Here is a 14039-nt window from a genome sequence, read left to right as displayed (position 1 = left end):
ATTCAATTTGGTTTGTAAACAGTCTAAATTAAAACTTTTCTTTTTTCAAATGTTTGGACTGAAAATTGGACCTGAATTCAATTGTATGGAACATAACCTAATGATTGGACTTTTATTAATAGTGTATAAATCAAAATTCGGGGAAGAAACAGTTTTGGGCTGTGCCTGTTAGTCCTTCCCCAATCATTTTAAAGAATTGTGTTTTGTTTATCAATAAATAAATAACGATCGAAGCTCGGTGCCCCGATATTAATATGTAAAGTGATTAATTATTGATGGTTTTGTAGGGCAAGAAGCAAGCATGGTGAACTACGATGTGCGCTACGCGCTGCGACTGTGCCGCGAACAGGGAGGCTGCACCGAGGCATGCGTCCAGTTGTCCGCCCTACTCGGCCTGTGGGAGGCAGCCGTCGATCTGGCCCTATCAGTGAGCGTCGACCTGGCTCAGCAGACTGTCGCCATGGCCGTGGCTCGAACTGACACCACCAAGAAGTTGTGGCTCAAAATCGGTTAGTCACCCACCATTCATAGTTTGTCCAACAGCGCAAGCGCAGTCACCTGGTCAACATATACCATTTTTAATAATGGAACATCTGTTCTGTTCAAGGTCTATAAATACAGGTCATGACACAATCCCGTGATGCATTGCAAAATCGCCATTTTGTGGGGTTCTAGTTCACCAATTTTCAAATTTATCAGCTGTTATCATTATACAGAGTTGTGCAGAGGAAACGCATGTTTTTCGAACAGCCAGTACTCGTCAATGGGAGGGGGTATTATTATTATTATTATTATTATTATTATTATTCATCTTTTGACCACCTATAAAAGGGGTATGTAGAATCGTCAAAATAATAAGTCAATAGAATAGAATAGTCACTATATCCTAAGTATTATTGCTCATAGTGGCCGTAAATTCCGCATTTGAATAGGCGGAAATAGTCAACAACTCATTTTTTAGTTTAGTTTTAAAAAATTTACCGTTCAGTTCTTTTATATGTGTTGGTAACGTGTTGAACAATCTTATACCAGCGCTTCTCACTCCCCGTTGGTAAAGATTTGTTCGATGAACTCCATCTCTTAAATTGTGCCTATATCGAGTTTCATAGCTATGAAATGCCTCTCCTGTATTAAACTCGTGTTGGTGTCTCTTAATAAAACATATAGTTTCAAAAATGTACAAACTAGACAAGGGAAGGATTTTTAATTCCTTAAAAATAGGCCTGCAACTAGTTCGTCTTGTTTCTCCCGACATTACTCTCAGTGCCCATTTCTGTAGTCTGAATATTTGAATAACATCACTTGAATTTCCCCAGAAAACTATGCCAAATGTCAAAAGGGAGTGAAATAATGAAAAGTAAACCTGTCTGAGCGTTTCTTTTTTAAGCAATGATTTTAAATTTCTGATAGCAAAAATTGCAGAGCTAAGTTTACCTTTTAAGTGTTCCAAATGTGGTTTCCATGAAATATCTGAATCTACAACTATCCCAAGTACTTTTATGTCTCTAACACACTCTATGTCGCGGTTCCCAATCCTTAAATTAGCCCCTCTTGACGTCCTGAGAGGGATTTCTTTGGTTTTACTATAATTTAAGCTCAGCATATTTGCAGCTAGCCAATTATCCAATTTGAGAAGAGCTTCCTGGCATTGTAAGTCCATATTAGATTGACTATCATTTTTTAGTAGAATACTGACATCGTCCGCATACAAAACGCAGTGAGCTGGATCTAGATGAGAAGGCAAATCATTAATGTAAAGTAAAAATAGCAAAGGACCTAACACGGTTCCCTGAGGTACTCCGCTTCTTGTTTTTAACCATTTAGATTTGCTCTGGAACGAATGTTGGCAGACGACCAATACTATGCCATTTCAGTTGCTATGAACGTTGGAACGTACAACATCGTGTGTTCGCTGTTAAGCAGTTTGTTTAGAAACAATGAATTTGTAGTCACAGTGCAACGCTTTTCGTCGGTATTTTAGAGTTGAGGGTCGAGGTGCAATGGCCGATCGAAATACTGTACTCCGATGGGTTGCAGCGTTTAGGAGTACTATTTCTGTGATGAAAAAGAAACCACCAGGTCTTTCCCGTTCAGTTCGTACTCCTGAAAATGTAGAACGAGTCAGTGTCGTCGAGTCGATCGTCTTGGACTAGTAACAACTGCCGTTCTGACTCGGCCTACACTTTCCGGGGAACGGAGAGGACCAGGTGGTTTCTTTTTCATCACAGAAATAGTACTCCTAAACGCTGCAACCCATCGGAGTACAGTATTTCGATCGGGCATTGCACCTCGACCCTCAACTCTAAAATATCGACGAAAAGCGTTGCACTGTGACTACAAATTCATTGTTTCTAAACAAACTGCTCAACAGCGAACACACGATGTTGTATGTTCCAACGTTCATAGCAACTGAAATGGCATCGTATGGGTCGTCTGCCAACATTCGTTCCAGAGCAATACCTCCTCCCATTGACGAGTACTGGCTGTTCGAAAAACATGCGTTTCATCTGCACAACTCTGTAGATTGAACAACATAATGTGTTATTTTGTTATATTGTTCAAGGGATATTGCCTGGCTTTGACCTCTAAAATAAATTGACAGAATAATAATATTTAGATTCCATTATCTAGACACCCTCAGCTTCCTTCTCTGATACACTCCACCGTCGCCGCTCCACTATGTTTTCATCCTAAAACATCTAAATTATATATATTTTCGTTCACTGTTCTGTAGGAGTCGAGTACAAATTATTGTGAAAAAGCTGTGTTGAATAAATGTTTTATCTTATCTCTAATTTATTAGTATCTTTCTTTATTGAAATTGAATGTTTTTTTCTGATGTTTGCAGCCCAGCATGTAGTGAGGGAGAAGAACGATATCCAGCAAGCAATGCAGTTTCTGCAACGTTGCGAGCTGCTCAAGATTGAAGACATTCTGCCATTTTTCTCCGATTTTGTTACCATTGATCATTTCAAGGATGCCATTTGCTCGTCTCTTCAGGTAAAAATTATGATATCAGTAGTAATAATTGACTAATTTATAATTGACCGAGCGAAGTGAGGTCTAAGATTCAAGTCGACGGTTTGGCATTTTTCTTAATGTTTAAATGTTTTAATGTTTATGTGTTTATATGTTGCGCATTTACGGCGAAACGCGGTAATAGATTTTCATGAAATTTGACAGGTATGTTCCTTTTTAAATTGCGCGTCGACGTATATACAAGGTTTTTGGAAATTTTGCATTTCAAGGATAATATAAAAGGAAAAAGTAGCCTCCTTCATACGCCAATATTAGAGTAAAACTCAGACTATAGAATTATTCATCATAAATCAGCTGTCAAGTGGATTATAAATTGCTTTCCATGACGCATGCAATTCAATATCTCAATGTAACTTGGTAAAAAATCAACAGCTGTGTAGACTATTAATTGCATGCCTCATTGCATGCAACTTCTATGCACTATTAAATTAACTATTGATTGCTTGCAATAACGCATGCAATTAATAACTGAAATAACATAATAGTATTGTCTCTCGAACTTTCTCTGCTTTGAACTCGGGCTGTCCTGTTGCCAGTATGTCTTGAAGGAGATTAGCTTTTGTTGTTAGCATTTTTGATACACCAACCCGAACAGCCATTAGCCGTTTTATCTCGCCGACACGACATTCAGACAGGATTTACTCTAATGGACAGTATAAGAGGAGGCTGCGGTTTATAACTGCGCGAGGTCTACTGTTCACAGAACTACTAGTTATCATAACATGAACATTGCTTCAGTAGTACAACATCGAAAGTTGATATTGCTCTGCATTTTAATACTAATAATAATGTTGTTATAATTTTTACTTTTTGTGTAGTTGAGAAGTTGATATTGTGGTAGTTATTCATATTAAATAAAAAGACTAAGAAATTGTCAAAAACCACAGATTTATTGATATTTAGAAAGACCGGTTTCGGTTGTTACACCATTGTCAGTCTCTGATAAACTCTGATATGAGTTTATCAGAGATTGATAATGGTGTAACAACCAAAACCGGTCTTTCTAACTATCAATAAATCTGTGGTTTTTGACAATTTCTTAGTCTTTTTATTTAATTAGTTGTTATAATTGTTGTTGCTGTGGGAAAATGTCTGGATAGCGGACTTTGTGAGCCAACTATATCTATAGTGAGGTCTACGTCATAATGACAGTATTTGATTAATATTGATGTTGCTATTCCCTATTCGTGTCTATCACTCGACAAAGCAGATAGCGCTATCTTTTTCTAGCTCCGGAACGTACCTTATTTTTTTTAAACAATGTAGTAATATATTTTATGTACTAGAAATTTAATCTCAATTTTAAAATTGATTATATTATCATTGAAAAATACGTTTTCTTGACAAACAAAATATAATAATTGATTATTTCAAACAAGAAAGAACAGTTGATATTACATCAACTTTACCGGAATTAGCTATATTCTAGTGGCAGTGGCAAGGCAGAGAATTGGCAACGCTGTTCTTTTAACGCTGGTCATTATAACTTGGATCTCAATATACGTCTTAGTAGAAAGGTGTTTTGTTTGAAACTTATTGTTTGTTTCACCTAATAGTAAAGGACAGATTTCACATGAGTATCTGAAGTATTTCTTGATGAATACATTCTCTTGTTAACTGCTTTGTATATAGTTACCATGACTGTGCTCCTTTTCTTTGAAATGCATTATATAATTATTTTAATCTATGGCTTTACACATGCTGCCAACAAAGACTGATTCGGTAATCAGTGCTTAGCACTGATCCTTTCGGATCCTTTTACGGATCTCGAAAACGGCTCTAACGATTTTTATGGAATTTGGAACATAGTAGGTTTATGATATAAAGATTCGATTGCACTAGGTATCATTCTTTGGAAAACTCGCTGAACGACATTTAAAGGATAATTCATCCTTGGAAAACAGATGATAATTTCGTCGTCTCTCGATAACAGAAGATGCGTGTGCCTGTATGGGAGAGAGACAGAATTATTTCCAGCTGTGTAATCATAATCAATCAGCGAGAAATTTCATCTAGCCAGACAATTTAATCGATTTGATCAACATAATCTGATTTTTTGACATGACATGATAATCCTCCTAAACTAGAGTATATCATAATTTTCAAAGTTGATCATTATTTGACGATTTCAAGTGATTAGTGAGTGTTATTTTGTTATTTAATTTGGTTTGTACATAATCTAAATTATAAATTTTCTGTTTTCAAATGTTTGAACAGAAAATTGAACCTGAATTCAAGTGTATGGAACATAACCTACTTTCTGGACTATTTATAGTGTATAAATCAAAATTCGGGAGAGAAACAGTTTGGGCTGTGCCTGTTAAGTACTTCCCCAATCATTTTAAAGAATTGTGTTCGGTTTATGAAAAGTCAATAAATGAATAAGGAGCGAAGCTCGGTGCCCTGATATTGAATATTGAAATGTAGCTCACGATAGACAGCTTTTGTTGATCAAATCAAATCAGATGTTTTTATTGTCGTTCACAATTATACATGTATTGACAAAGTCATGAAAACGGATCATAGTCCTTAGTCTAAAATGTCTGATGAAGACATTTGTATGGTTCTGTTTTTCTTCTAAGTGAATTTATTGTATTTAGTTTGTGTAGCCTACGGTCTCGCAGATAGAAATAAAAAAATTATTTGGGTTATTTGATTGTAAATTTTGATTTGATTTCAGTGTAGTAATTTTTATCAATATTTTATTGACAGGAGTACAATCAACACATACAAGATTTGAAAGACGAAATTGAAGACACCACCAAGTCGGCCGAAGTTCTCAGGAAGGAAATACAAGAGTTTCGCAAAAGGTAAACATAAATCCACTGTTATTCGATATGCAACTTCATTTTATTTCAACTGGTATCATAGAGAAAATATAGCATAAGAAGATATCCTATGGTATATGGTGTTTATCTTCCAATTAGTGTTTTGTTGGGTTGAGAGTGTAAGAACGGCACAGCATGAGAGTCTACCAGCGTTTCATAGCTTCACCAAAAGGAAGTACCAGGACTATCAGCTTGAGTTAAGGCTGTTTGGTACACCTTTTTATTTTAATTTTAATTGGATAATATTTTTCAATACAATTCTTAAGATTATTATAAGAGTGAGAAAAAGTGGCAACTGAAATTTTTAAGCGAGTTATGGGTTGTTGAAGTGCTAAACTCCGTTTTCTTTCCAGATCATAAACGGTTTCGAATTTTCCATTGGAGTTTTTTCTAATACATTCAGTATATCATTGGCTTTGTTCTAATATGCGTTTTTTCGCGACTAATGCCAAAATAAAAAAGTTATCGAATTTACAAGAAATGTTACTTTTTTATTTATGTACGTTATGGGAATAAAATGTTCTAGTTTGGAAAGATACATTTTTTGAATTTTTAAGAGAAGTTCCAATAATATTGTCGAAACCGTTTATGATCTGGAAAGAAAACGGAATCTGGAATGTTAGTACTTCAACAACCCATAACTCGCTCATTAGACCACTTAAAAATGTCAGTTGCCACTTTTTCTCAATCTTTTAATGATCTTAACAATTATATTGGTGAAGATTATCCAATTTAAATAATAAAAAAGTGTACCGAACAGCCTTAACATAGACGCCCGAACATACCATGGGATGGATATCCTCTTGTGCTTTCCTTTCTCTATGCTACGAAATATTAGGTAGGTAGAGTCAGTATTTGTGAGTAATTCATAGTATTGTATTACCATAGGTGAGCAAAGTATCGCTTTCCAAAAAAAATTAAGGTACCCTAATTTCAAGTTTTTCATACGTTTCAAGGTCCCCCGAGTCCAAAAACATGATTTTTGGGTGTTGGTCTGTGTGTATGTATGTGTGTATGTCTGTGAACAAATTGAATAAAATTCAATTCAAGATGGCGGAAAAATGGCGAATAATTACAAAAAAAACATGTTTTCCACGGTTTTCTCGAAAACGGTTCTACCGATTTTCTTCAAATTTATACCATGAATAGCTATTTATAAGCCCTATCAACTGACATGAGTCTCATTCCTGGGAAAATTGCAGGAGCTCCGTAATTATTACGGCGTAATATTCTTGAGAAAAATGGCGGATAATTACAAAAACCATGTTTTTCACAATTTTCTCAAAAATGACTTCACCAATTTTTTTCAAATTCATACCCTGTATAGTTATTTATCAGCTCTATCAACTGGCATGAGTCTCCTTCCTGGGAAACTAATGGGGGGTCCACCCCATTCTTGAGAAATGGACTTTGTAACCTCCTTCTCGTGCATGAGGTAGGTAGGTAGGTAGAGCAGTTTATAAAAAGAACACATAGTCGAGATATTTCATCTGTAGAACAGCTGTTTTGACGACCTTTAAAAAAATAATCGAATTTCACAATAATTTACACAAAGGAAAAAGTACTCTGAAAACAATTATCAACCTTCAAAATTCAAAATTTTCAATTCATTATTCCTGGACCAAAAATCAAGTGACGAAGCAGTGTATGATTACATAACCTTAACTTTTGGACAACATTAGCATTTTATCAAAATGTTTGGAGAGAAATAGTACAGGCTCAGTCTAGTTTTCCTCCAATGTCATACTGTAATTGTATTATTATTATAGTGTTTCATACAATAAATGAATAAATAAATAAATGAATAAATAAAATTATATTATACACATATACAGTAGTCTGATCGTAGTTTCAAATATGTTGCCGCCAATCGTCATTATGTTATTCCCCTAAATTATTCTCGTTTAAGAATGAGGCTTACAGTTCAATGAGCAAAGAAAGTTGTGTGAGTGTACCACACCAGATTTTTGTTATGTGTTGTAGGTACGACATAATAGAGCCGTCGGACACATGTAGCTCATGCGGCATTCAGCTGCTGATGCGGCCCTTCTACTTCTTTCCCTGCTCACACCGCTTCCACGGAGACTGTCTTGTCACCGAATTGGACAGCCTGCTGCCCGACACGCAACGTCACCGACTACTCGAATTGCAGGTTACAATAAACCTTATCTATAATATAATATAGCAAAGAATTGGCTTGTACATACATGCACGGGATAGGAAATTCACGAGAGACGCATCATCACGTCTCAACTATTGGACTGATTAAATTTTAATTTTGTATGTAGATTCCTAATTTACCGAGGATGGTTATAGGTCTTTTTAAAATTCTTTAAAAGTTTTCAATCTGTCAAGTTTTCAATTAGTACCTTGCACTGGTTACCTGATTATTTACGATTTTAAAGTAGAGCGAGCATTAGGTCGGTGGAGTGGCGCGACGCGGAGAATTTTTGACCTGGAATTGAAATGTGATCAAGTGTACCTCCGTGCACTAGTAGCACGGCGCGGCGCGGATCTCAAATCAAATTTATTGCCAAATTCATATAAATAATTCACAAATACATGAAAAACAAAATTCAGTTTCATACATTAGAAATTTATGAACAAAATTACAAAAGCTTTCATTGAAACTAAATGTAAGTGTCATATACTGCGGGGTCGTTGCTCCCGCAATGCAGTTTAATAATTGTGACGAACAAGAAAAGTAAAGTAAAGTAATAATAATCCAATATATAATATCTCGAAAAGTCTCTGGGGTCGGCACCGCGCCGCGCTCCTAGTGCACGGAGGTCAGGTCGGAAATTTTCCACGCTCGGGTAATTTCGTGAGAGCTCGGCTGTTTCCGACCTCTGCTTTAGTAAACAGCCTGCTATTCTGTCGTCTTCCAGTTCCCGTTCTAATCAATTACCTACGATTAAGTTAATTGGATGTGCCAACATCTTTTATCTTTCTTCTTTGATAGATCCTCTTTCTCTGCTTCATCCACAACTGCCAAAAATAACATTTCTTCATCTGAGTGATTATTCATCACTCACGTCTGCCACCTTATCACAATCTCAAATTAGAACTCTCACTTCATCAACTATGTCTTAATTCAAATCGCATTGTCAAGTCTACATCACGGCTAACTAGTACAAAACGGTGCCGCGCCGCGCCGCGCTCGCAGTGCACGGACCTTCCATTTCCCGCTCTCCTGCGCGCCGCGCCGCGCCGCTCCACCGACCTAGTGCACACTCACCTTTACACATCCCAATCAATTTGGCAAACGTTTACGAATTGAACTCTATGATCTCTGTCCTTTCCAATAACCAATGTCAAAGCTGTGTATAGTGAGGTCCACGTTATAATGGCAGAGAGAAAGGTAGGAGAAAAGCGTTGCCGCCGATTCTCTGCCTTGCCCAATGCCTTCTATAGATGACACCTGATATCGGTATAACTGATGTAATATTAACTGTTCATTCTTGTTTAAAATCAATTTTATTTTATCGTCAAGAAAAAATATTTTTGAATTATTGAATAAAACATTTTCATAATTGAGTTGAAACATTTTGTCAATCAACTATATTTCTACATCGTTAAAAAACGGTTCTCCCAAAATACAAAAAACATATATTCATTCCTCAGCCAAACATGATAAATAAATACAATCAAAAAATGGGGGGAGTTGACCGATTTGATCAGAATGTAAGTTTGTACCGCATTCAGATCAGGGGTAAGAAATGGTATTTCCCCTTGATAAATGACTGCATAGATAGTGCAGAGCAAAATGCTTGGCAACTGCACCGTATGTCTGGAGGTAAACTGGACCATTTAGCATTTCGAAGGAGACTGGCCTGCAACCTGCTCGAAACATTTGGTAAAGGTCGTTTATCTAAAGCTGGACGGTCATCAAAAATGTCTAAAGCAGACTCAAGGTTTGACCACTTGAACCACTTTGTGATTCCTCAAGAAAAGCAAACCCGATGTGGACTGTGTCATACTAAATGTACCACTAGATGCCAGAAAAGTGACGTTGGACTGCACACAAAATGTTTTGTTACCTACCATACTAAACCATGAACAACTATTTGTACCCATGAAAACACTAAATACTCTTCACTTGTTGGTTTGTGTTCATAAATGTAGAATAAATTTAGTTTTTATCTCACTGCCATTGTTATCAGTTGATACCTATTTTTTCCCCATGCTCCTACTGACCTATATATAGGACGCCTGTTTATTTTAAGGTTTACATATTTGCAATTTAAAAAACTATGAATATGTGTTGTATGACCTCTAACAAAGAGGGTTACATGAAAATTTAAAAAAAAATTCGAAAAAAATTAATTCAGGCATATCTGGGTTAGTGGAAAAGGATAGCGCTATCTGCTTTGTCGAATGATAGACAAGGATAGCAACACCAATGCTAATCAAATACTGCCATTATAACGTGGACCTTTCTCAAGCTCTGTTGGTATATGTGAGGTCCACGTTTTAATGGCAGTGGAGAAAGATAAGAGAAGAACGTTGCCGATCCTTTGTCTTGTCAATGCCTTCTATAGACGGTAGCTGATACAGGTTTATTGATGTGTAACGGTTCATTCTCGATTAAAATAATCAATTATATTTTATTAAGCTAGAAATTATATTAAATTAAAAAGACTAAGAAATTGTCAGTGTAATAACCGAAACCGGTCTTTCTAAGTATCAATAAATCTGTGGTTTTTTTGACAATTTCTTAGTCTTTTTGATTTAATATGAATAATTACCACAATATCAACTTCTCAACTACACAAAAAACTAGAAATTATATTTTTCAATAATTTCATAATTAAGATGAAATATTTTGTTAATTAATTTCTACATTGTGTAATGTAGCCGATTATTTGACATGAATTTTCACCGTCGTCGACACTTTTAATTTTTCAAACAATGGATGCTCTCGTATTGTAGAAATTCATGTCAAATAATCGGCTACATTACAATTGTTAAAAGACGATCTGGCAACAGAGCAAAGCGAGAAAAGAGATGATGAAATCCGCTTTGTTGAATGATAGACAAGAATAGAAATACCATTGCTTATTAAACACTACCATTATAACGTGGACCTCACTATGGTAGGATTGCTTACGAGTACATCACTGGACAGAAAAGGATATTGAGAAGCAAGTGAGAAAGATCTTCAACTTATAAGCCAAGCACCCTGTACTCTGTAAAGCTGCTAACAGAGAACCCATTATATAATGTAGAAGAGTTTTCAATTTGCCCGTCGATGTAATAAATACAGGGTGCGGCAGTCAATCCCGCATTTTTGAAATAGGTGTAAAAATTAAACGGAAGTAGATATCAAAATTATATTCATAAAATATTTTTCTACATTAAAAAGCATTTAAGAAACATTGAAAATGATCACTGTTTGAAAATAACATCAGCAAGATGGTGGCCTTCCCGAGTACGGCATTTGCGCAGACGATTTGCGAAGCTGTTCATAACATCACGAAGCATAGGCTGAGGAATTCTCTCAATTTCTAGTCGAATTCTTGCCTTCAGTTCACCAACAGTATGAGGTCTGGTCACTCCAATACCTAAAGTTCTGTTTGTTCACATATCCCGATAAATGAAAATGCGCCTTGTCACTCATCCAGAGGTTGTGAACAAGCTCACCATTTTCTTCAATCATTTCCAAAATATGGTTACAGAAACGCAGTCGAGCATCAAAGTCATTCTCATTCAAAGCGTTAACCACTTGAATTTTGTAAGAATGGTGATGTAAATCTAACCTCAAAATTCTTCTGACGGTTCTGTCAGAAATTCCAAGTGCCGTACTCTGTCAACGCGCTGATCTCCGAGGGCTTCTTCCCACAGCAATTTGAACGTGTTCAATATTCTCTGGAGTTCGCAATGATCTCGCACTGCCACCTCTTTTCCTTGTCGTTTCACCAATATTTTCAAAGTTTTCGACCCACAACTTGATTGAGTTTACCGAAGGCACTGGTCTATTGCGATTAATTTGAAAATGCGCTTGGAAATGACGCCGAGCGGCTACATAGCTACCACTTTGATAAAAAGCTTTCACAGCAAACGAACGTTGTTGCTTAGCTTAGTCCACGGCTCCATGTCTACTGAAATGCTATGAATAGGAGAACACAATGGTGACCTTGGCTGCTCGGCCCCCACCACTCCTACGCTCCTGCGCGCTATTTTATAAATGCAGGATTGACTGCCGCACCCTGTACGTATTTTGAGTGATGATAATTATATGTGTATGAATTGACTCAGTAGTTTTATAGGATTTTGTTCTTGACGACACCTAATGTACATTAAATTGTATTTATTGGTGGATTAACGTATTCTATTCGATTTCTCATGTGAGAAAATCAACCTGAGGAGTCCAAGGACAGGTATTTATTGAAATTATTTCACAATGTGTAGGAGGATGATAATGATCATTAATTAATGTGATGTGATGTTTTGTATGTTAGAAACAGTTGCAGTCAGTGGGGGCAGGTGGTGGTGGGGGTGGGGGCGTGGCTAGTGATGCTGTGTCTACGGGTTCGGCCAATCGCAGTCTGTCTCTGCGCGATCAGCTCAAGAGTGAGATAGACGCCATCGTTGCATCCGAGTGCCTCTACTGCGGCGACCTCATCATCCAGTCAGTTTTCAACATTAAAATTAATTTTATTGCTTAAAAATTATACACAAAACAATACTCTATATACAGTATTTTAAAGAATCACTTAAAAGTACAAAAAATACATTACTTTATGATTACAATATCGGGGCATATATCGTTATTTATCCTATTATATTAAGCGAGCAATTTCTGTATTTTTATATCTGGTTATTATTTATATTTATATCTGGTTATTTATGTTCAACGGATCTCGAAAACGGCTCTAACGATTTTTACGAAATTTGGAACATAGTAGGTTTATGATATAAAAATTCTATTGCACTAGGTCTCATCCTTGGGAAAACTCGCTGAACGATATTAAGAGGATAATATTCATGCTTGGCTGAAACAGCTGAGACTTTCGTCGTCTGTGGATAGTAAAAAGTGAGCGAGTGATTCTGTGAAAAATCAAAATATCGCATCCCCGAAATTCATAAGCTGACGTATAGCTAGCTGTGAAATATAAACACGATTATTTTAGAGAATTGTGTTCTGTTTATCGATAAATAAAAATAACGAGTGAAGCTCGGTGCCTCGATATTTTGTTGATAAACAGAACACCATTTTTTTAAATGATTGGGAAGGACTAACAGGCACAGCCCGAAACTGTTTGTCCCCCGAATTTTGATTTATACACTATAAATAGTCCAAAAGTAGTTTATGTTCCATACACTTGAATTCAGGTCTAATTTTCAGTTCAAACATTTCAAAACAGGAAAGTTCCAATTTAGATTGTTTACAAACAAAATTGAATAACAAAATAACACTCACTAATCACTTAAAACTGTAAAATAGTGATTAACTTTGAGAATTATGATGTACTCTGATTTAGAATGATATACCATGTCATGTCAATAAATCAGATTATTTGGATCAAGTCGATTAAAGTTAGACGCACACAGATCGTCATCGGACGGACGGCACGCATCGGACGATTAGATGCATTGTTGACGTGACAACGTCTTATAAATTGGTTTGCCGGGTGACACTTCAAGAAACTGCGTTACGTTCCCACGTTATGCGCTCACAATGAGAGCGAGTGAGAGCGTTCGTTTCGGTTCACGGTCGTCTGGAAAGAGCACGAATAGGAGCAGTGGCGAGCAACGCAACAGCAGCCCGAAGACATTCACCTGGAGAGAGAGTGAAACGGAGCAATCTCCTGCGACTGCGCCACTACTTATACTTAGTGAATAGGTTATGTGAATAAGTATAAGTGAATAGGTATAAGTGTAAGTATAATAGGTATAAGTGAATAGGTTATGTTGTAGTAATCACAATGTTGTGGTAGTTTTCAATCACAAAAGTAGTATAAATCGTTTCTCAGCCAATAATAATTTGTTTAACTTGAAAAAATGAGCGCGAATTGCTATGTAAAAAATTTAATCGAGCACAGTTAGCCCGCCTAAGAGCGAGAGAGACAGAGTGATTTTGTTGAGGATGTGTGAAGGTAAAAATAAAATTTTGTTAATATGAAATTCAGTGCGAGATTCTTTGTATAAATTAATGTTTTAAATATAATT

At 36.3% G+C, this 14039-nt stretch overlaps 1 protein-coding gene across 2 annotated transcripts in view; it reads left to right on the top strand.

Annotated features, from left to right (window-relative positions):
- LOC111055251 (vacuolar protein sorting-associated protein 18 homolog) overlaps window positions 1–14039 on the top strand; it is a 79909-nt gene that overhangs the window by 55908 nt on the left and 9962 nt on the right. For both annotated transcript variants that reach the window (XM_039433738.1, XM_039433737.1), the window contains exons 16-20: window positions 288–509; window positions 2849–3000; window positions 5752–5849; window positions 7851–8019; window positions 12329–12498. In XM_039433738.1, coding sequence (XP_039289672.1) covers window positions 288–509; window positions 2849–3000; window positions 5752–5849; window positions 7851–8019; window positions 12329–12498 — 811 coding nt within the window. The remainder of the gene's footprint in view (window positions 1–287; window positions 510–2848; window positions 3001–5751; window positions 5850–7850; window positions 8020–12328; window positions 12499–14039) is intronic.

This window comes from Nilaparvata lugens, chromosome 8 (genome assembly GCF_014356525.2).
Source record: "Nilaparvata lugens isolate BPH chromosome 8, ASM1435652v1, whole genome shotgun sequence".
Lineage (NCBI taxonomy): Eukaryota > Metazoa > Arthropoda > Insecta > Hemiptera > Delphacidae > Nilaparvata > Nilaparvata lugens.
The sequence above is the reverse complement of the archived record's forward strand: the minus strand, read 5'-3'. Positions and strand labels throughout refer to the sequence as shown.